At 46.6% G+C, this 26972-nt stretch overlaps 1 protein-coding gene across 1 annotated transcript in view; it reads right to left on the bottom strand.

Annotated features, from left to right (window-relative positions):
* Positions 1-26972, bottom strand: part of TDRD9 (tudor domain containing 9) — an 88240-nt gene that overhangs the window by 9533 nt on the left and 51735 nt on the right. Inside the window, exons 20-31 of the mRNA XM_064571676.1 lie at positions 25424-25524; positions 22036-22212; positions 18719-18830; positions 17547-17759; positions 17171-17260; positions 15794-16054; positions 14434-14589; positions 13618-13688; positions 12125-12234; positions 11496-11592; positions 4747-4885; positions 777-895 (exon numbers count right to left, since the gene is read on the bottom strand). Coding sequence (XP_064427746.1) covers positions 777-895; positions 4747-4885; positions 11496-11592; positions 12125-12234; positions 13618-13688; positions 14434-14589; positions 15794-16054; positions 17171-17260; positions 17547-17759; positions 18719-18830; positions 22036-22212; positions 25424-25524 — 1646 coding nt within the window. The remainder of the gene's footprint in view (positions 1-776; positions 896-4746; positions 4886-11495; positions 11593-12124; positions 12235-13617; positions 13689-14433; positions 14590-15793; positions 16055-17170; positions 17261-17546; positions 17760-18718; positions 18831-22035; positions 22213-25423; positions 25525-26972) is intronic.

The raw sequence follows: 26972 nt of genomic DNA, 5'->3' as shown, positions 1-26972 counted from the left end.
CATGACCCCAGGGTCCTGGGGTCGAGCCCCGCATCGGGTCCCTGCTCCGCGGGGAGCCTGCTTCTCCCTCTGCCGCTCCTCCCCCTGCTCCTGCTTGCATGTATTCTCTCTCTCTAATAAATCTTTAAAAAAACAGCTTTACTGAGGTATAATTTATATACTATAAAATTAATCAGTTTTAAGTATGCGATTCAATCATTTTAGTAAATTTATGGAGTTGTGCGACCATCACCACAATTCAGTTTTAAAGTATCTGAGTGAACTCTGGAGGATGACCGAAATGTTGTAAAACCAAATCGTGGTCAGGGTCAGCACAACTCTACAAATGTACTACAGTCTGAATTCTTACACAAAACCCCACCTGCCTACCTGGTCAGGACATGGTCACCCTTGTTGGCAGTGGCTGTAAGGAGCTGAAAAGGAGCCTCGGGCACTGGTCCCTGCTTGCCGAGGCAGCATTCTGCGCTGCCAGGACTCGACTGTGTTGGGCATGGAGCATCTGACCTGCTGTTGACATTCCACACCCTCCCGTGTACGTTTTGGGTGGATTTCTTTTAGTTTTATAAGCACTTTTAATGTTTTCTTGCATTGTTTCTGATCTGGGTGCCAGTCCCTTGGGCAAATGAGCACCTTACATGTGTCAAACTTCACTGCAAAGTTCACAGAAAAATATTTTTATATAAAAATGTGAAGAGAAAAAAACTAAAATTATCCTTTCTCACAATTGCTAAGGCAGCTCTGGATATTTAATACCTTTTAAAAAGTATACCACTTACCCTAGAAGTTTCTGACGAGCATTATCCTGTAACTGTGCAATTCTTTCTGGCCCAAGAAACTTCGATCCATTTGGTCCATCACACACTAGCTTGTTAATAGCAGCCCTGAGAATATTAATCTGTAAATAAATGGCAACATAAATATTCATATGGTTCTACTATAACTGAATTTCATTCTATATTTAAATAATTCATTAGCATTCAGAATTGTTCGCATTCTTTTTTTTTAAGATCTTATTTATTTATTGAGAAAGAGCACGCATGAACACATATGTGTATGAGAGTGAGCAGGGGGAGGTGCAGGGAGAGGGAGACAGAGAATCTCAGGCAGACTCTGCCCTGAGCTCAGAGCCCATCACGGAGCTTGATCCCAGGATCCCGAGATCATGACCTGAGCCAAAATCAAGAGTCAGATGCTCAACTGACTGAGTCACCCACACCCCCCCAGAGTTCATATTCTTACGACTATCATCAATATGGTTTCTGGAGCAAATTATTAAAACAACACAAATAACATCAATAACCACTACCCTAATTTAAGAAACAGTAACGAAAGAAAAAATTAAAAATCAGCAAGAAAGGTTCAGAGTTTTCAGTCTAATCGCACTTGTTAAACTCATGGGATCATACAACTCAAAACCTACCTAGATCACACATATTCCTCTCGCTTTGCAATGTTTATATTGAAGCCCAAGGGGTATCTCAACCCCCAGAGATATGACAAGCCAGGTTTTGTTATCAGTCTTTGTCACAGTTTTGTATAAAACTTTCCATTTTGACTACTTTGAGATCTACAAGTGGAGCTGCGAAGACAGACCAGACGATTGCCCCCAGCCCAGCCAGCAAGCGCTCACATTCCCGGTATGTGAGTCTCACTGAGAAGCCCAGGCTCCATCTGGACTGACCGGCCTCCCACCATGTCCCTTCTCTGTTCCAGGATCCGACCCAGGGCACCACCCCGCACCTGCATCATGACTCCCCGGTGTCCTCCAATCTAGAGCAGTTTCTTAGCCTTTTGTTTTTCAAGACCTGGACAATTCTCTAAGGAGTTCTGGGCAGGTCTTTCGTGGGATGTCCCAGCTTGGGTTTGTGTGACATTTTCCCATGGTTAGACTAAGGTGATGGGTTTTGGGGAGAAGCACCCAGGCGTGAGGTACTTTCTCATCTCATCACACCGGGGCATGGGTGCCATCACCATGACAGATCACTGTGGACCTTGAGGACTGAGCTGAGGTGGCGTCTGCCGGGCGTCTGCCCAGACTGCAAAGTCTCTCCTCTCCCTTCCCTTCCTCTTTTGCTTGGAAGCACATCGCTGAGTCCAGTCCCCCTTCAAAGTGGCGTCTGGGGGCAGATTAAGCTCTACTTCCCGGAGAAAGTATCCACAGGCCTATGGGAATTCTTCTGTATGCAAGATCTCTCTCTTCTCCCTCATTTGTTTATTAAATCATTTATTTATATCCTTATGGACACACAGATAATCACCTGACACTCTGAGTTATGGTCCAATACTACATCAAACTGTCCCAGCTGTGGCCAGCAGGAGCGCTTTCAGCTGGCCCTCATGTCCCTCTGATGTGCCCCTACCCTTTGGGGAGCACCACCTCCTGGCACTGTAAGAGGCTCCAAGGCTCCTCCTCTGTTCTCCCTGCTCCAACCCTAGGGAAAACCGTTTTTCCAAGGAGCCCCGGTTCCTTTTACTGGAGAATCCTATCAGAAACCAGAGTCTGGGCATCACGTTTGTTCATGGCCTTGGGGATGTCACAGCTTCCAGGTCCTCATGGGGCTAGGTGACAGATGTATGTGAAGCCACCATGCCCATACGTTAACATGCATCTGTGCATGTGTAAGTTAAACACGAACTCACGCTGATGAGGGTCTGGCTCCGCCTGTGTCCCGAGGTCCATTCCAGCCCTCCTGTCCTGTCTGTAACTGCTCTGTCCAGTGAGCTGCAGCCTGGCTCCCACATGCAGGCACTTGCCCACTCAACCCCATACGGCAAAGCAGCTTCAGAGCGAAGCAGCTGGACTATGGAGGGGACGGAGTTTATGAACAGCTGCTTTCTGGTGGCAGCCTTACAGTTTCCAAAGCTCCTTTTTCTCCTCAGTGCAATTACCCAACGTCTGTGTGTGTGTCTCCATCGTATACCTTAGCACCCCCGCTTCACGAGGAGCGGTCTATGGGTTGACAGGCACATGGGGTCGTGTATCCAGCACCCGAGGACCCACAGAGCAGCCCCTCTCCTCTGCAATAACCACCAATCTGCTCACTGTCCTACGGCCTAGCCTTCCCCAGAATATGTCATGTGAATGGGATCATACTGTACGTAGCCTCTGAGTCCTGGTTTCCCCCCGTGGAAACACGCACCTAAGACTTACTCGTGTCATTGCTCCTGCTTTTGTACTGCTGAAGAATGCCCCACTGCATGGCCATCGCATGGTTTCTTTAAGCATTCCCCTACTGAAAGACATGTTGTTGCTTCCAGTCTCCAGCAACTGTGAATTACGAATGAAGCAATCAACATTCACCTATAGATTTTATGTGGATGTAACTGTTCAGATCTCTTGGATAATACTCAGAGGTGGGATTCTTGGGTAGATGTGTTCAACTTTTACAAATCCTGTCTTCCAAAACAGGAGTTCCACTCTGCATTCCCACCAGCACCGAGCAGAGTTCCTGGTGCTCGACATGTTCGCGGACATCCTTACCGTCAGGTTCTGGATTGTAGCCACTGGAAGAATGTCATCGTGGTCCTAATTTGCATTTCCTAATGAACAGGAGGTTGAACATCTGTTCGTGTTTATTGCTGTCCATAATTTCATTCAGTTACTTTTTTTTTTAATTACCAGGTCTTAAGACTTCCTTACATATTATGGATAAAAGTCCTTTATCACATAAATGATTCGCCAAGTATTTTCTCCTGCGAACAGCCTGTCCTTTAATCCTCTTAGCAGGGTTTTTGGCAGAGCAAAGTTTTTAATTTTGACAAAGTCCAGCTTCTCAATTTTTTCTTTAACAGACTGTGCTTTTGGTGCTGCTTCTACAAACTCACCGCTAAACCCAAGGTCATACATATTTTCTCCTGTATTTACTTCTTGAAGTTTTATCATTTTACATTTTACAATTAATTAAGCCTATGATCTAATGAGTATCTTTAAGCCCAAAGCACCTATCAGTAAAAGAGCAGTTAAGTCAATAAAACGAAACGCTGACTAGTGGTAACAGCAGTACCCTCCGGAAGAAGGGTAAGCGTGGCACGGCTTACCTCAGCAGCCTTCTTTTCCCCACCCCCTTCGATGCAGTGATGCCCACCCTCACCTACTTTGTGCAACTTCTGAGAAGAAAGAGGGGTCAGGTACTCTACAGTGCTGCTCAAACTATCTGTGGTGAAGAACCAGCTTTACTCCTCACTTGCAAAATGCAATAAAACTGAGTTACCACAACAATGAAATATAAGAATAAAAGCATACAAAATACAAGCCCAAATTTTTCATTATTAGATTCAAAAGCCATAAAATTAATTTGTCAACCTGCTTCCAAAGTTTCTAAGTGCTTAATCCTAGCTGCAGCAGAGTTGTCTGCTCCACGGGCCCCCGACTCCCGTAAGCAGGATGAAGCCGGGCAGGACCTCTGAGCAGCAAGGATGCGCGGCTAGTCTGGACTTGGCAGGAGAGCTGGACAGAGATTCACAGCAGTCCTACTGGCCTGGCGTTTATTCCCACTGCCCAGAAAAGCTTACTGCGGCCGGAAGACCCCACAGGAGAAATTCAGAGAGCACCACCTCTGTCAGGAAGAGACTCCACGCAGAAAAGTAAAATAGGCAGGTGCAGGGAGAGTGAGCACCTCCGGGACCAGAGGCGCAGGTCTGTATTTGAAGGACCGTGTCAGACATCGTGCTCACTGCTAAACGGGTGTGCAAAGCAACCACGAGGGAGAGGCAGCCGCTCCAGCGGGATGGACGCGTCAGTCTTACCTCTATGATATCTTCCACGTTGAACTGAACGTCGAACGCGAGCTCGATGTCATGCTCTGGCAGTATCGGGGCCCCTGTAGTTGGATTCCACCCCAAACCACAGAGGACTCCAGTATAGCACTTTCCATCCTGATCGACCCTGAATGAAAAGTTTTTAGAAGAATGAATATTTCAAAATTATTAAACCACTGTTTTAATATCAAAGGAACTGGCCACTGCAATCCTCCTAAGTTCTGCCAACCCTAGTACGGCAACTAATTTCGTTTTTTTATTTTCTCTTCCAGTTTTTATACTGGAAGTAATAGAGCATACATAGTTATAAGGACAGTTAATATATCTATTAATCCATTATTTAGGTTTCTATTTCTCACTACAGCAAATAACATAAAGAATATTTTATTGCCTTCAGTTTTCTTCCCTACCTTTGAATTCTTCCCTTGCGTTAAATTCTTTTTAGTGAGGTTTCTGCAGAAAAGGTTATACGCATATACTTATGACTTGTGAAAGAAGTCTAGCACTTAGTAAAAGCTTACAAGATGTTTGTCCCACCTTCCTATCCTCAAACAACTATACACACAATACAAAGCGTTATATCCTCGTTTCACCAAAACAGCCCGCTCCTCTCCAGCACTGTGTGCTGTCACTTCCATATTCAAAGTTTCCCTAAATCTGATGATCCTCTCCATCTCAGCTGCCACCTGCCTGGTCCAAGCCACCGCCACTTCTCACCTGGACTCATGTGACTACTTTCTGACCCATCTTCCCCACACCTACTCCTGCTTATTTGAGTCTGGTTCCCACGCAGCAGAGAGTGTTGGTTTTCAAAACAAATCCAGTCATCCCACCCCTCGCTTAAGGGCTTCCTGTGGTATCCTGTGGCATTCTGAGCAAAACCTGAGCTACTCCGAGCCACAGAGCGTCCGGTCTCTGCTTCGCTCCCCCCCGTATCATCTCAAACCACATTCTGCCCCCACCAACCCCTGCCCAGGCTCCAGCTTCTCTGACTTCCCTACAGGCCGGTCAGGCTCCCCCAGAGGGGAACCCTTCCTCCCCCCGCCATGCCCCCAGAGCCCTCTGCCCCCAGGCTCCTTCTCCTGTCCCAGGTGTTAATTTCAAAGCCAGCACCACAGCCCAGAACAGGATCAACGAATAATTATAAAAAGAATGAACAGATATTAACACTTAATATCTTTTAAAATATTTTGCTAATTTTCTTTGACTTTTAACTCACACCTTTTCCCATAATCTAGATCAATAAAGTTGTGATGCAAATAATCTAGGCAAAAACAGAGCTTTCTTCTTAGCCCTAAAGATACACACACACGCACACACACACACACTTCTTTTTCACTTTCATGAAAATGAAAGAGAATCCCACTTTAAGTGAACTCAAAGAGAACCAGAATTGAGACTTATAAATTAGGTGCTGAGCATCTGCTTTACAAAACAGTCACCAAAGTGTCTCTTTAAATAGTTATGTTCCCCACATGATTTTTAATAGAACATAAATTTAATTTCAATGTACAGAAAATCTTTCCAGAAAAGAGTATGTAACAGCCCCGGGTCACCAACAGTAAGACTTAACGGCTTTTCATCATGGTTAATAAAATGCCACATCACCTCCAGCTCACTAACTGCTGCTGACACTTACATGGGTCCCTCATATGTGGTAACAAACGCATATCAACAAGGAGAGTCCCAAAAGATTCAACCCTGAACTGACCCATACCAAGGTAGTAATCCTCTGCTCATCGACTCTAAACCTTAAATCAATAAAGCTAACCAAAGCACTGGCTTTAATTTTTTTCTGGGGATTCTAAAAACTCATGTGGACCTAGTAAGTAACTAGGACCACGGAAATATTTTTACTTCCTCTATAATACATATTTTAAACTCTGACGGAGAACTGCCAAAATCATGGAACAAAAGCCTAGTGTGCTGCATGAAGATACAGCCAAGGACATGCCAGAGACATAATTCATTCTGAGACAACTTACGTAAAGGAACTCAAGTTTACATAAGCTGACAACTGCTATGCTTGGAAGAGCTAACATCTCCAGACAATTAGGTTTAAAATAAATACAACAGAAGAGCAACCTGTACCGTAAGCTAATAATCTAGAACTCCCCACAGGAGCCAAAGAAGGAAATGTATGTCCTCAAAAGTTAAATGTTAGTCAATCTGAAACTTCCACATAAAAAAGCTCTGTTAAATACTCTGCAGTGTGCATTGTATTAATCTACAAAGTTCAGCTGGCCCTTGAACATGGGTTTAAACTGCAGCTCTAGTCATACATGGATTCTTTCCAATGAATACACTGGAAAATTTCTGGAAACTTGTTGAAAAACAATTTTTCTCTAGCTCACTTGATTACAAGAATGCGGCATAACTATACATATAACATATAAAGTAAGGGTTCGTTGGCTCTAGGTTATCAGTAAGGCTTCCCCTCAACAGCAGGCTGTGTTGTTTAAGGGACAATTGTATTTGTTAAAAGTCTACTGATATTTCCAAATCCTGCTGCGGCTACTCCCTGGGAAGGAGTTCCTGGTGATGCTGCCCGAACAAGCGGAATAGGATGGACACACTCACAGCACCAACCATCTGTAGAGTGCTGCCTGGCCCCAGATGCTGTGCTGAGCTCTCTATATCTCAGGGAGCCCCCCCATCAGCTCACGACAGCCCCGACAGCCCTTCCTCACAGACAGGGAAACCTCAGAGGTGGAGACCCTGCCCAGGTCTGGCAGCACGTGGCAAGCCAGAGAGCAAGGCCGGGTGCACCTGCTGCCACATCCTTCCCACCAGACCCAAAGTGCCCCCTCTTCCCACACATGCCCATCACCTCACATGTCCAACATTTAGAGGCACCTCTGCATTATTCTCAGGTTTTCTAAAGCTTTTTAAAAACAAGAGAGTTAGGGGCGCCTGGGTGGCTCAGTCGTTAAGCGTCTGCCTTCGAATCAGGTCATGGTCCCGGGGTCCTGGGATCGAGCCCCGCATCGGGCTCCCTGCTCCGCGGGAAGCCTGCTTCTCCCTCTCCCACTCCCCCTGCTTGTGTTCCCTCTCTCGCTGTGTCTCTCTCTCTGTCAAATAAATAAATGAAAGCTTAAAAAAAATAAAAAATAAAAACAAGAGCGTTAGATCACGGTTTTCTTAAAGAGCAGTACACGACTACACCGTAAACAATGTCACCGTACAGAAGGGGGCATGTTGTACAGATGGCGGGGTCAGCAGTTCCCATCCTCCAGGCTATTCTCACAATGGAAAGCTGACACTTCCCAGTGACAAGTGGGCTCTGTGGTCCCGCACCCTGGGTCTGGGTGGGACGGGGGCACTTCTGAGGCTGGTCATAAAAGAGGACACAGCTCCCACCCAGCTCTCTCTCAGGACGCTGACCTTTGGCACCCAGCCACCATGCCTGAGGAAGCCCCAGTGAGCCCACGCAGAATCCCCCCCCCCCCCCACCGCCCCGGGAGGCCCTCGGGAGCCCGGGAGCCTCAGGAGCAGAAACAGGCCTCCAGCCCCAGGCCAGAATCAACCACCAGACATGTGAGCAGAGAAGCCAAGGCCTGATTTCCACCCCTCCGCCGTTGGGGCCTCCTGTGCCAAGGAGGAGAGGAGGCGTCCCTGCTGGGCGCCGTCTGAATTCCTCCCACAGCACCGAGAGGGCTGTTGTGCGTAACTGTCACGCAGCCAAAGAAACCGGCACAAACAGTAACAGCAAAGTTCCCTTTAACCCACTCCCATTAATTCTTAACAGTTTTGCCCAGTGGGGCTGGAGCGCTGCCCTGTGGAAGCCGCCAGAACAGCGAGGCCGACACCACCGGTGGTGCCCCGCCCCCGCCACCAGCCGCAAGACCTGAGCCCCAGCGGCGAGAGCCCAGGGGGAGGTAAGGGTGGCGCCACGGCAGCGCACCGAGCAGAAGCTGCGCTCCAACCTCTGCTGCTCTTCCTGCAGACGCCAGGCTCGCTACTGTGGAGCATTTCACTCTCGCCGGGGACAACAGCACTGAGGCCACCAAAGTGGACACGAGCAAGGACGCTGAGGGAAGCACGTCGGGGAAGGGGCCGCGGGAGCAGCAGGAGAGGCGAAGCCCGCCGGGGCCGGGGCTCCGAAGGGAGGCTGGAGGCAACAGTGACAGGAAACCTGCGCCCTTCTTGAGCCACCAAGGTCCGGTCCCCAGACTGGCGGAAAGCAAGGGGGAGGCGGTGAGAAGCGCAGAGGGGCCGGGAACGGTGGCCAGGTCAGTGGTCCCCAGGTGCCAGACGGGACCGTGGCCTCTCGTGGCTCTCTGCTTTGCTAGTGGAGATAACCAGCGCCCCCCCCCACCACACACACACACACACACACACACAGTGGACATAACCAGCGGCCCCCCCCCACCACCACCGCACACACACACACACACACACACACCACTGCAGACTGTGCTGGAGGCAGCAAAATTTCCTTCTGGTCTTCAGTTTGCCATCAGTCTTGACAGGACAGTGACAGAGCTGCCCCAGAGGCTGTGGGCTCTGTGTTGGGACAGCTGCCTGCCAGCCACAGTTGGCCCGGAGGCCATGGCCGGGAAGGAAAGCCGCTCAGGCAGCCACTCTGCCCTGAAGGGCCGCTGGGGCCCAGGCCTCGGGTGAGAGGAGGGAGCTCGCCCACATCAAACCCCCTTTCCCTCCAAAGCCCCTCGAATAACGGCTCTTACCAACTCATCAAGTTAAAAATGCTCACTCAACTCATTAGAGGCAGACTTGCGATAACAAAGCACCAGGCCCCATCTTCCCCTCCTGGGGACCACCTAGCTGAGCCTCTGCGTCTGGCCACCCAGTGTCACCCACATGGTCACAGAAACTACCCCATGCTGGCTCGTTTAAACTAAACGCAACAAAATGAATACAGAGTATCAGCTACGTGCAAAGTGCTATGTACTGCTTACATATAACCTTCTCCTGGCAAGCTTATTTTGTTCTAAAAAGATAGTATTTTAAATACCAATTATTTCCATGTTTCTTAAGTGTCTCTGTAACATAACTCCTTGCACTTTAGAGATTTAAAAATAACACACCGGGACACCTGGGTGGCTCAGTTGGTTAAGCGTCTGCCTTCAGCTCAGGTCGTGATCCCAGGGTCCTGGGATCGAGTCCCGCATCGGGCTCCCCGCTCTGCCTCTGCCTCTCTCTCTCTCATGAATAAATAAAATCTTTAAATAAATAAATAAATAAATAAAAATAACACACCATGTCACACATACCCTCCAAAAGGTCATATTTAAAAGTCCGAGCAGAACCTTAGTCTAATGAGAGAAGCAAGGGGAGTGTCAAGAACAGTCGGTGAGGAATTTGTGTTCACATATTCACTGAGTTGCTCCCTACTTCCACACGGCAGCATCCTTCCTTGTTAGATAATCCCATGTAATGCACTGTTTTTATAGGTTTGTCTCCCCCGTAAGGACTCAGAAGATAAATATCGTCAAGATATTTATCACATCATTATTGTAAAATGAGAGAGAAGCCCAATTCCAACATTTAAAGGCAAATTAAATCCTTTTGGGACAAGAGCGGGTCAGAAACAATTGCATATGTAAATAAAATAGGGCAGTGTTTTTATAAAAGCCATTTTATGTCCACTCAGTGGTATATGATGCAATTTTATTTTAATATTTTATTCTATTTATTTATTCACTAAATATCCTATTTTAATAGAATATTCCATTTTAATAAATTCTATTTTAATAGATATTTACAAAGATGTCATAATAATGTCAAAATTCTTCTATTTGTGGAAAAGATGCAGTATGACAAAAACCTAAAAACAAAAAACGTACATAATTATCCTGAGAATAAATTCACTAAATGTTTAAAAATGATATGGTTTTTTTTTCACATTCAGCTTTTTTCAGATTTTTCTAAAAAATATATATTTTCAGGGCAAAAAAAGTACATACACAATCGTTTTCTACGCTGAAAATGACCACTATTTGAGACTGTGCTAGCAGACTCTGAGGAGGTACGTGGTGAGAGGGCTGAGCAAGCAGCAGGGTTGGGCCGCCAGCCACCAGCTGCCCCAGCCAGCCACGTGTCTCCTTGGGGGCGTAAGCCTTCCTCAAGACCTGACCTTGTTCCTCTGTAGCTGTCGCCTCTCTGCAGAAGCCCATCAGCGCTTCCCCAATGGTAAATGCTCTCTGCACACACCGAATGTCAAATAAAGACCACATGACATGGCTTCCCCCACGGTAAGGATGCTGTCGAGGGCTCTGCTCCTGCTCACACAGCTCCCTCTGCTAAAGCCTTCAGGACAAATTCCTGTTTCATCTCGACACCAACAAGAGCTACAACTGGCAAAGCGGTCTGCCCTCTTACCCTCCAGTTACCGTCACCAGTGGGACTGACAAGGCGGCCTGCTGCCAACTGGGAGCAAGAAAATGGAGAGCCACCTTCACGGCCCCTTAACAACAGGCAGCCATCTGCACGTTATTCATCCTGAGCCTATTCCCAGCTCCTGATTTTCTTTCTCCAGCCCCGCTGGTCCTCAAACCCCTGCGTGATGCTGTCTATCTGTATGGGAACCAAGTCCAAGTGTAGGTATGTCAGTACCAGGAACGCCGCCTCAACCACACTCTAGCCCGGGGAAGCTCAACGAGAGCCACAGTGCCCTGGCCAGGTGCTGTGTGTCTCCTCTCCCAGAGGAGGAGGAGAGGCGCCCTCTTCTCCCCCCTGGGGTTCTCACTTCACAAGCCTGGAAAGAATGGACGAACCTTAACTCCATCACCGGTGCAAACAGCACGCTGAGGAGAGCCGGGAGGCCGGGAACGTGCGGCATCAGAGAGGTCTCTCTCAGCAGCATGGTGGACCCTGTTGGACAGTCAACAAAGGCGACGTCAGGCACAGACTTCACTCTGCAGAACGTCGCGCCCCCCCCGGGCACATTCCTTATCCCCTCCTCCACGGAGTCCGTCCCCGTGGGCACGGCCCCACAGCCAAGTGCCCCCGGAGTCCGATCCCATGGCACCCTGCAGCCTCCGCCTGGCCAGCATGCTGCAACCTGCGTCCTGTCGGGGACAACGTTTGTGTGGTTACTCTTCTCTTCCCTTCCATCAGGCTTTTAGGTTTGTCCCAGGGCCAAGAACCTGGATTTGTTCTACTTGGTAGACAAGCATGATGGAATGAATGAGGATCAAGAAATCAATACCACACCCTTGTACAAAAGGAAAGGTGATGTGCTCCATTTCTTAAACTTGTATCAGCCAACGCACTCAGAAAACAGCCTGAAAATAGAGCACAGGCACATAAATGTGCTTGCTAACTACAGGACAAATCATTCCTAGTAACGGAGGAGAGGGAGGGAGACACAGAGCAGATGATGAGGGAACACAGCCCGACTCACCCGTTGCATTGACCGAAAGGGAAGCTGCAACCAGCATCCTCTGGTGAAGGTCCTCGGGGGCATCGCTGATGATGACAGAGTTGATGCTTTCCTTCTCAATCCAAACACATCTGCAAGGGGCATCGTCAGGGGACAGAGGCTGATCCACCCGCTAGGCAATGTGCTATGCCCAACCCCCGAGCTAACACATGTCACAGACACAAATAGGCGAGTGCAGCGCTCAACAGGTGAAAGCTGTTTAACATCCAAGTGTCCTTCATGCCTCCTCCTCTTCATCCAGCACCACCACCCTCTCCACCCTCATCTCTCTCCTGCTCCCGGGCCTTGAGCACCACACCACCCACACGCTGACAACGCCCCCTAGGCTCCCGGCCACCCGCCCCCCTCCTGCACTGCTCAGCAGAGGCCCCGCCGCCACCCAGGAAGGGCATCCTCCACTCTTCCCCTTCCCACGTCACTGAGTCTAATCACACGTCAGGCTGTTGATTCCACGCCCGAAGCTCTCATAAAAAGCAGTCTGTCTCTGCACCTCCTCCCATGGACTCAGCATGGTCCACAACGTACCCACCCAGAATTACAGCAGTGACCAGCCTCAGAAGTACGCTCCTACCCGAGGACCCTTCTACTCCCAAACCCAATGCATTCTTCACACTGGGCTCTGCAAGCCTTAAGGGGCCTACGGACCACCTACAAATCTTATGAAAATGCAGGCTCTGTGCAAAAGAGGCCTGAGCTCTGCATTTCTGACAGGCTTCAAGAGATGCCTATCCTAGCCGAAGAGAGTGTTTAAAATACACATAAGGCTTTCCAACTGTCTTCAGATGAAGTCTGGATCTTGCTTACAAAGCTCGTCCCCATCTGCCACAGCTCCGCAGCCCTTCTGCTTCCCACCCACTCTCCAACCTCACTATGCTCATTCCGAAGTGCAAAGTCAAACTGAGGCCAAAGCCCATGCTGAGTAACACCCTCCAGCTCGCCTTCACCTCCCCACTCACTGACTGGAAACCTCCATGGCCTTTCACAGCCTGAGTGTGTTCAGGGGCCCCTTGAGATGCTCTCATAATGTTCTACAGCCCCTCTCATAATGTTCAAGAGCCTCATCAACCCTTCTTCTGAGGACCCGTCTTCCCTTGCATACCATCCCCACCACACACACAATTTTAGGGATTACACTGAGTGTATTTTGTTCACTGTTGTTCCCCTCAAACCATACACTGTTCCCAGAACACAGCAGGCATTCACAGGTTTACTGAATGAAAATCAATTATAAGAACAGAAAAAATGAGGCCCTTGTTAGAAGATACTCAAGAATGTCTTACACAGAATGGCTTTCGTACAAGAGAAAGAGTATCTCAGATTTGGAGCTAGGAGAGGAATGAGAAGGAGCTGGAAAAGGGAAGGTTTCAACAGTTTAAAAGATTAGTTTCTGTTAAGCTCTGTAAATAGAGGAGCAGAGAAAAAAGAAATCCATGGGGAACCTAAGTTAATCACACCTGAACTTGGATATTCTGGTCAAACTATGACACTTCAGTTCATAAGGGTTAAAAGGCCCATGAAGTATCACCTGTCGATAAAAAACATGCAAAATGTTACCAATAGGCAAGTTATCACTTAACATACATTTTAAAAATCCAAAAGTTAACTCACGTTTTGAAAAAGAAAATAGCTACGCCTTAGTTACAACGTCTTCAAGATGCAGTGGGGGAAAAAAAAGGTCTCATGGTGCTTTTCTGGGATGCAGTGATTATTATTTTCAGTGGTTTCTCTAACATGCCTCAAAAGATACACTTAAGGAACAGTTTGGCCAAACAAAGGAAATACTGCCAAACACTTCGGTAGAAGCATTACCTTTTCAGTGTACCAGACTAGTCCGACTGAGTAGGGAGCACCGGGAGCACAGGGCCAGGGGCTGGGGTGGCGAGAGGGGAGCCCCGGAGCAGGGGGAGGGGGGTGTGCGGCCGCCTGCTCTGGGAGACAGGCAGATGCAGTGACTGCACTGCCCGCTGGGGCTGGGCCGCCTCCACGGCGGGCCTGGCTCTCCACAGTCCGCACACGGCTTCCTCCAACTGGGTAAACAAGCACAGACTGCCTCTGGGAAGGCTGGTTTAAATGAAAGAACTAGTCTAAGCATTTCTCTACACTGAACCCCAGGTTTTTCCCTTACTAAGGTAAGCGCCATTGTGAAAACAGTACCAGCATCTAAAACCAGGAAAGAAAAGCCCACCATGACTACTAGTTATGACCCAGCATATAAATATAAAATGACTTTAAGGTTTAAATTGTATTTTAAAGCAGCAACTATAAATTACCTTGCAGTTGGGGGCACCCAGTTTATTAGAAGAAAAGCTCTCTAACAAAACCCGGATCAGGTACTTTTCATCATCCTTCACAGGGGATGATGTAGACAAGTCTGCCACGTTTTCTACGGACTTGGAGAAGAGACCCTTGAGAGCTTCATGGCTTTGCTGAGCAGAATAAGCAAAGTTCATTTTGCTAAAAGGAAAAACTGTATTAAAAGTACTTTATCCCAAACTAATCAAAGTATTTCACAGGCATGACCTTATTCTTAGCTGATTGCTAGGTCACTAAGGTCAGGAGTAAATTTTATCAAGTAAGCACATTTTAAGATTCAAACAAAAGAAATAAGACAGGATTCATTTAAGGCTCAATTCACCAGGGCACCTGGGTGGCTCTTCATTTAAGGCTCAATTCACCAGGGCACCTGGGCGGCTCTTCATTTAAGGCTCAATTCACCAGGGCACCTGGGTGGCTCAGTCAGTGAAGCATCTGCCTTCAGCTTAGGTCATGATCCCAGGGGCCTGGGATCGAGTCCAGCATCGGGCTCCCTGCTCCTCGGGGAGTCTGCTTCTCCCTCTGCTTCTGCCCCTCCCCCCTGGCTTGTGTGCTCTCTCGCGCTCAAATAAATTTAAAAAATCTTTTTTTTAAAAAAAGGCTCAATTCATCAGCCTTTACTACCTTTCAGTCATCAGAAAACTGAAGAGAGTGAAAAACAGCTCTTAAAAGAACTTTCTGTACTCAACACTTCTGCTCCACACCAGGAACACTCCCAGAATCCCGAAAGGGTTTCTCACACATGAAAATACCAAGTCCAGCCAGCTCTCTGGCTACTGTTCTGTTACCCGTTTCCCCTTTCCTTAATCCTAGCCCCACCCCATTGTCAGCAGAAATTACAGAAGGAAAATAAATGGCCTTCAACATCTGACTCAAAGGTGGCATCTCTGAAACCTTCAAAGGAAAATAGCTTCAGAACTGATTTTGAAAGAAATGGCTGAATATCATTTTGCAATATCTGAAAATACTTGAAACAAATATCTTACTAATTGCTTTCATTAGGGAGCTAAATCTTGGAATCCATTACAGAAAAAATAACTCCCCAAATAGAGAACATTTTTACATCTAATTTTCATTCTAAGAAGAAACAAATAGCCTAATAAAAGGAAACTAACAAAAGCAACACCCAGTCACCATAATTTAGTGTCAAAGAAACCCTTCTAGAAGGCACTTAAAATGTACGACAAACGCTACCTAGCTATTCATCAATCAGCATCCTGAGAGAGGAAAATGGCACCCCCACTTCTCCACTGCCCCTCCCACACGCACACGTGAACCGGCCACATGCGCTCCCACAACTAGGATGAACGTGCGTACCATGGACTCATAGGGCTCCTCCGCGAGCTCGGCGTAGCCCTCCTTGATGAGGACGTCTCTTACGTTGACAGTGTCCTGGGCCCCCGAGCAGCGGTAAACATCCACGTGCAGGACGCTGTGCACAACAGAGAAGACCCTGACGAGGAGCGCGCAGCCGCTCACCAGGGAGGCAAACCGCTGGCTGGCCCCACCGCTCCAGCGCTCACCACACACGAGAGACTTTGCAGAGGGACGCATTTTGCAAATCTTAAATTCCAATGCCTACAGGACAGAAGAGCATGGTTGACCCAGCTTTATAAATGAGTGAAACACTCACCCCACATACTGCCGAAACGTGGCCCTGAACATGGATCTTCACCAACATTCTCATAAAAATCCTACTAAAAACTATTTCGGTCCATTAACAGATGAGTGGATAAGGAAGATGTGGTGCAGACATACAACGGAATGTTACTCAGCCATCAAAAAGGATATGATCTTCCATTTGCAATAACATGAATGGAGCTAGAGAATATTATGCTAAGTGAAGTAAGCCAGAGTGAGAAAGACAAATATCATAGATCTCCCTTATACGTGGAATCTAAAACACAAAAGAAACAAACAAAAAGCAGAGACAGATCAAAATACAAAGTGGGCTGCCGGAGGGGAGGGGGATGGAGGGTGGGCAAAACGGGGGAAGAGGCGTAGGGAATAGAGCTTCCAGCTACGGAGTGGACAAGGCACAGGAACCAGAGGTGACAGCTCGAGGAGTGCGGTCTGGGGTATCACACTCGTGCTGCACGGTCACAGACGGCGGCTACCACTGTGTGAGCACAGCATGAGTTTCAGAGTCAGGACTCGCCATGTGGCGCATCTGAAACCAACATCGTATTTTGTGTCAACAATAATAAGTAAATGATTATATACATTTAAAAAAAATTGGGGGGGGATTTCACAAAGTGAGGATTTCATAGGTAAAGATACTGGATGTTGCTTTTTCAACCCAAACAGACGTTTGGACGGCCTTCTGAACGGTTTCCGTACCAACAGAGAGCACGCAGGTACATCTGGCCCACCCAAGTTCTAGCTGTTTACAACACAACCAAAAACCTCAGAGAAAGTATTTGAAATTAAATTATTTCAGTTAAACAGCTACTTTTTTGCTAAGTGTGAAACCACTCTCCATATATTTTAACTCACTCCACAGACAATACTGACAAAAATGTCTGTGGCAATACATTTTTGGAAAAAAGCAGAAATCAAATTTGGCCTATATGACCAAGCAAGTCCCTTCCCACTCTGGGACCTGGCCCCTATCTGTGGGCTGAGGGTAGGCCGTGTGACCTCGAGAATCCTTTCCAGCTTACACATTCACTCCCAGCAGCTTCTCTACCTTACCTGAAATGGGAGTTCAAGAAGGTGACAGGGAATCTCCATTAAAAGATCCAGATCTACATGAGATCTATTACCATAGTCTACAAAGAACACCTAGAGAATGGGGAAAGGACACACTTTAATATGGGGTCAGACACCGCACGCCACCTGACCAGTGGCCACACAAGGATCTACTCTAGCTCCAGAATCTAGCAGTCTTACGACAGGAGCTAAAATAAAATCCACATAGCACTGAGAGAAATAACTTTTTATGAGGCTACTTTTCTAACTCAAATGATTTTATATTTAATTTCCACTTAAAATTAGAAAAGGTTTTCTGTAAACTGCTACAAGTTTGTCTCATTTCCCTTTGAGTGATTAGTTACAGAAAAACACATACCTCAGCAGAGTTCCCAGAAACATAAAGGATTTGGGCTCTGAAGTATCTATCTTTATCAAAATCAGCAAAGGGAGCCAGACAGACCAAGTCTGGATGTGGGTGGATGGGCAAGGGCACCAATTCCAGTTGGTTTATTTCAGCAGTAAGCTTTTTCAGAATCCTGGCGTTTCTTTCATCAATTCTATATCCCCAGAAGTGTCCCACCTCAACGACCTAAAAAAGAAGGAAAAGGAGCAGAGATGGATTCTAGAAAGGATTTCTATGTCAAGGTTATCATATGCTCACACCACAGGGCTGACATTCATACTACACTTCACAAGCTGGATTCCCTGGAACTTAAGTAACTCTACAGGCTTTGAATAGGTGCTTACGAACAAGAGGGCTCCCTGGTCACCTGCAGTGAGGACACGTGTGTCCCAGACCCCCTCTCAGAGGTGTGAGACTTGCCAGCACACGAACACATGAAAGGCTCTGAGAGGGCACAGAAGGCCAGACTGTTTCACTCGAGATGGGCTCCAGGCCCAGCCCACAGAGTGCAGGCAGGACCAAGGGCAGCGAGGGCGGGTGTGCTGTGAGCGCAGCCCCTGAAGGATCAGTGACAAGTGGGAGAAGAAGGAGCAGGTGTTCCTTGGAAAAGGGCCTCCCCGAGCACCTCCCGCCCACGCTGCCAGGCACGGACCCACGCCGGCTGCCGCTTCCCAGTCGGCCCAGAGCCCAAGCTTCTGTGTGAAGTCTCGTGGTGAGTGTAGTCACAGATTTACCAGGAAGCAGGTATGCATTTCCACTGACATTTTATTTGAAGAAGTAACAACCACACCTTGAAGAGTAATGATGCTGACGCCAGCTTTATTGACATAAACTGAATTGCACAGCCATATGTCACTACGCCAATTAAAACATTCACATGTCTCACGCTGCCAAAATTAATGTTTTAGCATCTTAAACGGTACCTAACATTCTAAAAATTACACTTTGATTCTAGAATGAGTATTTGTGTTTCATTCTGTGTTGTAGCCACATTTCAATTTAACAAGGACAGAAATTCAAACCCACCTGCATTTACTTGATCACTAAGGTGCACATGCTGTGCGTGCGCTATTTCATGTCTACAACATGACGGCTCTAGGTGAAGACGACAAAAAAGTTCTAATGATTCAAACACACCATCTCACCTCTGTGACATCAATTGTTAAGAAGAGATCTGTGATTGCCCGGGATCTGTCTAATGTGTTAAATGAGACTTGCACAGGATCTACTGTCTGCTTCTGGAAGTCCACATTCACCCTACGTAACATGATTTAAAAAAATAAAAAGTCAGGTATTACAAAGAAAACGTACTTCCGTATGTGAAGTTATGGCCCCAACTATTCCAGTGCTTATACAAGAAAAGAACATTTTAATAAAACACCTAACCTGGAGATGACAAATTTGACTTCATCTCAAATTTGAGTTTCCGACAGCTTCCTGAGCTGCCCTGGAGGTCCGTGCAACCCAAGAGTTACACACTACCCTTCAACAATAGATTCTAAAGGTCAAGACTCTTACAGAAGATCAACTTTTAAGGGAACACATTCTAAATCTAAGACCTGCAGTATTTCCTAATTTCTGGTTTCAGAGGTGACTCTGACCTTTCCAAAAGTACCAGAATCCATGCCCTGTTCAATGCTGTTAGAAAAGACCTACATGATTTTCTGATAAACCAAGGAGTTATCATTCATCCCTCAGGACAATAAGAGAGTAAAAGCTAAAGTTCAAGAATATGAAATACAAATTTGATAAAAACAAAATATCCCTTTCCTAATGCTTTTATTCGAAGAAAAAGAAAAATTATACAAGAGATCCTGACCCAACTCTCTCTTCAACTTTTCAGACCCATTTCTGAAGTAAGAGTGACTCAGGCAAAGTTACCAGAAGAAAAGATCCTCCCTGTGTTACAGACCTAACCCGCTGCACCCCCAGAGTCTCAGAATCTAAACCTCCCCCACGGGATGAGATTCAATGGGACATATCTCCCTTTCTCATCAATTCCCCCAAATTCCTGTCAAGTTCCTCATAAAATTAAAAAGGTCACAAATAAGAAAGGATGACCGAGAATTCCTACGCATGGTACTCAAAAAGTGTGACCAAAAGGGAAAGGAATCCTTCATAAATCCTGAAGGGTGATTTAATTTGGCCCAAGAAAAGAAAATCCACATGCCCAACGACAGCTGCCAAGTGGTGCGTGCCAGCACGCGGGGCCAGCCACATGGGCAGCCCAGCCTTCCTGTTCCTCCACGAGGAAGGGGCAGCTTGTGCTGGCCAGCCCCCAGGTGCTCCCAGCTGCATCTCTGTTTTGTCCTACCATCTGCTCTGATGAGAACAGAGAATACGCCACTGTGCTTAAACAAAGGAAATGAGGAACTAATATTAGGTCTAATCCCTTCTATTTAAACTGAGAATTACTTTCATGATTCCGCTCAATCTTCTCAACAACCTTGTACAATAGGTACCATATCTATTAAACAGACACAACTCAATAGGAAAAAAAATTATTTAATGGCCAAAAGTCTTAAATAGAGATTTCTCCAAAGACGATACACAAAAGGCAAACAGGTTCATGAAAAGATACTCAATATCACTAGTCATCAGGGAAATACAAATAAGAACCACAACAAGATTTCAGCTCATGCCTGTCAGAGTGGCTATCATCAAAAAGACAAATGCTGGGGCACCTGGGTGGCTCAGTTGGTTAAGCGACTGCCTTCAGCTCAGGTCATGATCCTGGAGTCCCTGGATCGAGTCCCGCATCGGGCTCCCTGCTCGGCAGGGAGTCTGCTTTGTCCTCTGACCCTATCCCCTCTCATGTGTTCTCTCTCTCTCAAATAAATAAATAAAATCTTTAAAAAAAAAAAAAAAAAAAAGACAAATGCTGGGGTGCCTGGGTGGCACAGACCCGGGTTTTGGCTCAGGTCGTGATCTCAGGGTCGTGACACTGAGCCCCACGTCAGGCACAGAGTCTGCTTAAGACTCTCTCTCCCTCTCCCTCTGCCCCTCCCCCCTCAAATAAATAAATCTTAAAAAAAAAGACAAATGCTGGCTTGGATATAGAAGAAAAGGAAACCCTTGTGTGCTGGTGGGATTGTAAATTGGAACAGCCACTATGGAACACAGTATGGACAATTCTCAAGAAATTAAAGAGAGAACCACCACATGATGCAGCAATTCTACTTCTGGGTATGTATCTAAAGGTAACAAAAACACTACCTCAGCAAGACACCTGCATCCCCGCGTTCATAGCAGCATTATGTACAACAGACAAGACATGGAAACAATTTAAGTGTCCCTCACTGGACGAATGGATAAGGAAGTTGTGCTATATATATGCAGTGGAATATTATTCAGCCATAAAAACAACAACAACAACAAGGAAATGCTACCATTTGCAACAACATGGATAGCTCTCGAAGGCAATATGCTAAGTGAAATAAGTCAGACAAACACTGTATGGTCTCGCTTACATGTAGAATCTTTTTTTTTTTTTAAGAATCTATTTAGGGGGCGCCTGGGTGGCTCAGTCGGTTGAGCGACTGCCTTCAGCTCAGGTCATGATCCTAGGGTCCCGGGATCGAGTCCCGCATCGGGCTCCCTGCTCGGCGGGGAGTCTGCTTCTCCCTCTGACCCTCCCCCGTCTCATGTGCTCTCTCTCTCTCGTTCTCTGTCAAATAATAAATAAAATCTTAAAAAAAAAAAAAAAGAATCTATTTAGGGGCGCCTGGGTGGCTCAGTCATTAAGCGTCTGCCTTCGGCTCAGGTCATGGTCCCAGGGTCCTGGGATCAAGCCCCGCATCGGGCTCCCGGCTCTGCAGGAGGCCTGCTTCTCCCTCTCCCACTCCCCCTGCTTGTGTTCCCTCTCTCACCGGGTCTCTCTGTCAAATAAATAAAATCTTCCCAAAAAATTAAAAAAAAAAGAATCTATTAAAAAAAACACTCATAGAAAAAGAGATCAGACTTGAGGTACTAGAGACGGAGGGTAGGAGAAGGGGGAACACGAGGAAGACGGTTAAAAGATACAAACTTCCAGTTCTACGGTCAGTCAGTCCTAGGGAGAGAGTGTGCAACACGGTCCCTACCACTAACACTACCGTAAGACACACAGGAAAGTCATTAGGAGAACAGACCCTAAGAGTCCTCGTCACAAGGATAAATTTTTGTGTTAACTGAATGTCCTGTGGTAGTCACTTCACAGTGTAAGGAAATCAAACTGTCATGCTGAACGCCTTCAACTTGCACAGCGATGGATGGCAATTATTTTGCCATAAAACTGAAAAAAAAAAAAAAAAAAAAAAGATGAGAAAAACACCAAGGTTCAGAGAGGTCAAGTAATGTGCCCAGGTACACACAGCCAGGAGATGAGGAAACCAGGGCTCTGGCTGCAAGGTTCATTTAAACGCAGCCTCTGAAACTGCAAAAGCAGGTGGACAGAGGCCTGCCCGGCCGCCTTCTGAAATACCTGGTGCTCCTGAGCTTTGAGACAGCCCCTCCTCCTTCCACCTTCCCTTCAATCTCCTCTGCAGAGTGAACCTTCAGTTCAAGGGAGACTTTCAGCTGAGACATCTTAATTGCCATATATACTGCAGGAAGAGTTTTAAACCTCTCTGTTGGATTACGTGAAAACTCCACAAAGGCTCTGCTCCATAAATGGAAAGAAAAAATTAGTTTATCAGGCACCTGGAAAAAAAAAAACTAAGTGTGTATTAATTTCTCTCAAGATTAGACGGCAATGTTCAGCTCCATCTCCCCTTGAAATACCAGTAACTCTTCACTTTATAATTAACCAAGAAATGTTTCCTTAAATGAAAATTATTTACTTAAATAAAAATTACAATGATGTACCATTAAAGTAAAACCACATATCAACCTTATATATAATGCAGATAATGCACAATAAACACTAAACGCTAATGAGATTTTTCAGCTACGAAACCTTAATTCTCAAAATGAACACAGAATGACAGCTTTTTGAGTTTTGGAGGTTTTTCTACTTTATTGTAAAATAAAACACAGATAAGATAAAATCACACAAATGAGTAGGTCAGTGATCTCTGTGATCTCCCTCCACAAACATCATCGAGTTTACCACCCAGTCATGCTGACGAACATCCCACGCTACCTCCCCCTCCCCCACATCTCTGGGCACCCCTCCCATCCCTTTCTCTGGGGAATGAGAACCAAGCATGCACTAAGGGTGTCTGCTGGGCATTTCCTGGTATAAAGAAATAAAGCTCCAAGTTCACATTTGCTTGTACATGAATGCCCCTGGGCCAAAACATCATACTCATGCAAACAGATCTATGACCCCTGCAAGTACTGTCACGGAAATGTGTAACCTGAGCCCTGGAAAGGACACAGCCTTGAAGAGTGTCAAGCAGGTAAGAGAGTTAAGCCCCTAACTTGGCTGGCCTACTCAGTGTGCATCCCTGTGCTTAGCCTCTCTGCAAGCTGCATTTGCTGTCCTTGGACAGCTGGCTCTCCTCTGCCCTCCTCACCCGCCTCCTGGTGGACTCACTGCCGAGCACGCGCATCTTATCTTCCCCCTGGCCTGTGCCCAATTCGTTAACCCCTTGTCCTGTCACCCTTCTCTAGAGGGCTCCAGAGTCCCTCCCTCAGAGGCAGTTTCTTTCACACGTGAGACCACACTTCCACGATGCTCATCTTGCAGCAGGATTCTGAAGTCCCGCCTGTGGGACCCCCGCCCACCCTCCCCCCACCAGGAGTCAGCTCCTCACAGCCCCTCTCTGGTCAATGCTGTCTCGAAGACCTGCCCTCCTGGGCCTGCCTCTCTTCCTTGTCCTGCACATGTGAACAACGCCAAACCCAAGAGAGCTTCTGTCTCACCTGCTGCCTCCTTTGTTTCAAATGTTACCTCTGGTTTAGGTCACTACAAAAGGCCCCTCTCTCGTCATTCCCTGACCAAGTCCTACACAACAGTGCAGCTCAGAACACTCAGGGGTCTCCACATGCCCATCTATCATGCCCATCCTGACCAGGCAGCCACAAAGGACCATCCAGAGCACAGCACCTGGCCTCCCACCACACAAACCTGACACAAAGCCAGCGGCTGGCACACACCCCACACTCTCCAAAGTCCCAAATGGGCTCACACTGGGCTCCTACTGGATCAGCACCCCATCCTGCCCCACCAGCCACCCCCACCGTCCACCTCACACACCTCCTCAGTAAGTCCCCCAAGTGAACTGCTCCTGAGGCCCAGAAAGAGTGTCTTCTGACCACCTGGGCCTCTCCCACAACATTTCACGACAGGCAAATGTCTACAGAACCCCACAACTGGGTTGAAAGCTTCATACGGGAGGAAAAGATGCATCCATGCACTTACTACCTGTGCCCAGATGCCCTTCACACCTGACACAGATTCCTCACTAAAGCGGGCCCTGCACAATCCCAGAAGGAATCCAGCCTTCACTCTGTCAAATAGTGATTCATGTCATTCTTTGCCTATAAACACCTGATGCACAAGAACTGTTCCTGGTATAACCAGAAGAACACAGTAACTTCGCCAAGTAACTGACATGACATTGCTACGGTGACTAAAATGCCAGAAATACAAGGAACCACGCAAAATAGGATTAAAATACCTTTAACAAAGGCTCAGACAGGAAGAAAATGAAACAAACACAGAATTCAGCCCAGTGATGAAGATCAGTGAGAGCCCAGACTGCAGGCCACTCAACCCATCAAAGAACGCCCACCCGTAACTGGAACCTCAGCCAAGGCAAATGGACTTCCAATATTCAAGAAAGAGAACTTCACTGTGTGATTCCAGTTTTAAAGAAGTGATTCTGTAAATGCGATCAAAAATTTCACTGTAATTTGTATTAGGTACTTGAAAAACCTTGAGATATTTTAAGCTTAATTAGTTAAAACTGTAACAGTTGTTAAAAGAACTTAGACTTTGTTAGTGTTACTACGAATTTACCATGTGAGCACAAGCACAAGCCAGGGGGAAGATGCACGTGCTTACACGCTTACAAAGAAAATCAATATATTAATCATAGAAACAGAACTTAAAATGTTTGAGGGAATTAATCCAAGCGGAAAAGGGACTGAATGTGCTCAACTTGAGTTACTGGACATCAGTCAAAGAAAGAGTGGAAGTGTTTCTTGTTCACTAGATTTTACCAAGTTTTATAAAAGAAATACGATTTATAGAACACCATAAAAAAATATCTAATTTTAAAACTAAAATTCAATTTAAAACTGTAAATAGGGATGATGAGCAAGATGGCAGAGGAGTCAGAGACCTAAGTTTCACCTGGTCCCAGGAATTCAGCTAGATGGTTAAAACTGTAAATAGTCTTTAAGCACAACAGTCCCTCTTAGAAATAAAAACTCAAAGTGATACTTCAAAACATACCATCTTGTTTCCTTTATCTGCAACTAAAATAAGGTGCAATATAACTGAGTTTTTGCATTATCTGTCTTCCAAAAATATTTAGAACATATATGTTCTAAATAACTACAAGCAGATAAACCCTACTCTGGGTCCTCTTTGTGGCCCTACTCGGGACACCCCGTGAAAACCTAGGGACAGGCGCAGGCTCCAAGCACCCGCCACAGCACCCACGGCACCACGAAGCCTTCTAGTTATCAGACCACCGAGCTCCCCACTTAGCACCTTTAGGAGCTCACTCGGTTGACAAGGAAGATAAATCACTAATGATAACAAGATAAACCAAAGCTCCGTTCCAAGGTGATGCTGAGCAGCCCGAATAGAGGCCCATTTCCACGTGCACTCAGTTTTAAGAATTAGTTCCCCGCAGACATGAACACGTGATGGCTCTTTCATAACTGCAGCTGTTACACAGAAATACATGACTTACTTTGCACCATCAAATACAATGGATTTGACTTGACCACACTGTCGAAAGAGGGACTGCAGCTGTTTATAGTAGAGAAATCCATAGGGGGGAATATGCTTCAACTGTAACACACAACACAGTATTCGTCAGAGCTAACAAAACATTGTAACGTTCATACGCTAAAGCTGCTGCACGTTATCTAGTTCACAAAAACAAAATTCACTGTCTTTAACCACAATACGTAGACTCTACGGTTAGGTATTTAATGACTGATGGCTTTTACATTACAAGTAAATTTTGATGATAAATATACGTTAAATAAAAGATAATTCTCTGTTAAAATAATCCAAAATCTAACAAAAAATAAGAGTTGTATTTTATTTTACCTTCAAGTAAGCAAGCTGACTAAATGCATCTCTTTAAAAGACCCTTTTCTATGAGAAATGATACAGGTGGAAAGCATAGCAAATTTCTGTTTGGAGGGCCCCTGGGTGGCTCAGTAGGTTAAGCGTCTGCCTTCGGCTTGGGTCGTGATCCCAGGTCCTGGGATTGAGTCCCATATCGGGCTCCCAGCTCGGTGGGGATCCTGCTTCTCCCTCTCCCTCTGCCACTCCCCCTTGTTTGTGCTTGCTCTCTCTAAAATAAAATCTTTTAAAAAAAAAAAAAAAAAAAAAAAAAAAAAAAAAAAAAAAAAAAAGACCCTTTTCTAACATAAGGAATAATGGGAATATGGGGGGGGGAGCACAGCACAGGTTAGGGACGGGGGCACTCCCACCACCACAGCCCAAAGTAAAGCACCCTGAGCTGCTGCAGACCTCTCCTCGCCCCGAATGCTCACTTTCCCTCTTCTGTCCCAGTAATTCCTGTTCCAGGCTCTGGCTCTGGCAGGAAACCTGAGGCCCCGGCTCCTTGCCACCAGGTCCTGCTTGTCTCAGGACCCACCCTGGCCCCACGAGAGAGGCGGTGGGTGGGCACGAATATCTGGGCTCTGAGCTGTCTTGCCAAGTCTCCTGAGGCAAAGTATGGAGTCACCCTAGGACTCAACCACCCCATGAAGTAAGGCTGATGGTAAATCCCCACCTCGAGGGGTCAATGTGAGGCTCAGAGAAGCATGAATACAAAGTATGTCATAAAGGGCTTCTCAGGTGAGTGCAGGGTCAATACTAGCTATCATTGGGTTTTTACAACATACACAGAAAACAAATTTTTGGCCCCCAGAGTGCATGGTGAACAGGCTGCCTCGTGGATGGAGGAGGCAAGCACAGCTCCGTGTCTCAGGAGACTCCTATGGGATCCTTCTCCAAGTACACAGGGAAGGGGAGAATACCACAAAGGGATTCGAGGAAGCCAACCAAAAGAACCTAGTCCACCCTGAGGATCCACAGGAGCAGAGCCCCCAGCAGCGATAAAAGGCTAATGACCACCTTTTAAATTAAAACCCCTTCCCTAGATATGAAGTGCATCTCAGCGGCCTATCTCCAGCCTAAGCACCAGCAACTTTTAGGCTCTTCAAAGATCTCCACAAGTAGTCTGCGACCTCTAGTAATCTGCGACCCTCCCTGCCCCGTGC

Source organism: Mirounga angustirostris, unplaced genomic scaffold (genome assembly GCF_029215605.1).
Source record: "Mirounga angustirostris isolate CCGP_5_RB_7025 unplaced genomic scaffold, mMirAng1.0.hap1 SCAF_9, whole genome shotgun sequence".
Lineage (NCBI taxonomy): Eukaryota > Metazoa > Chordata > Mammalia > Carnivora > Phocidae > Mirounga > Mirounga angustirostris.
The sequence above is the reverse complement of the archived record's forward strand: the minus strand, read 5'-3'. Positions and strand labels throughout refer to the sequence as shown.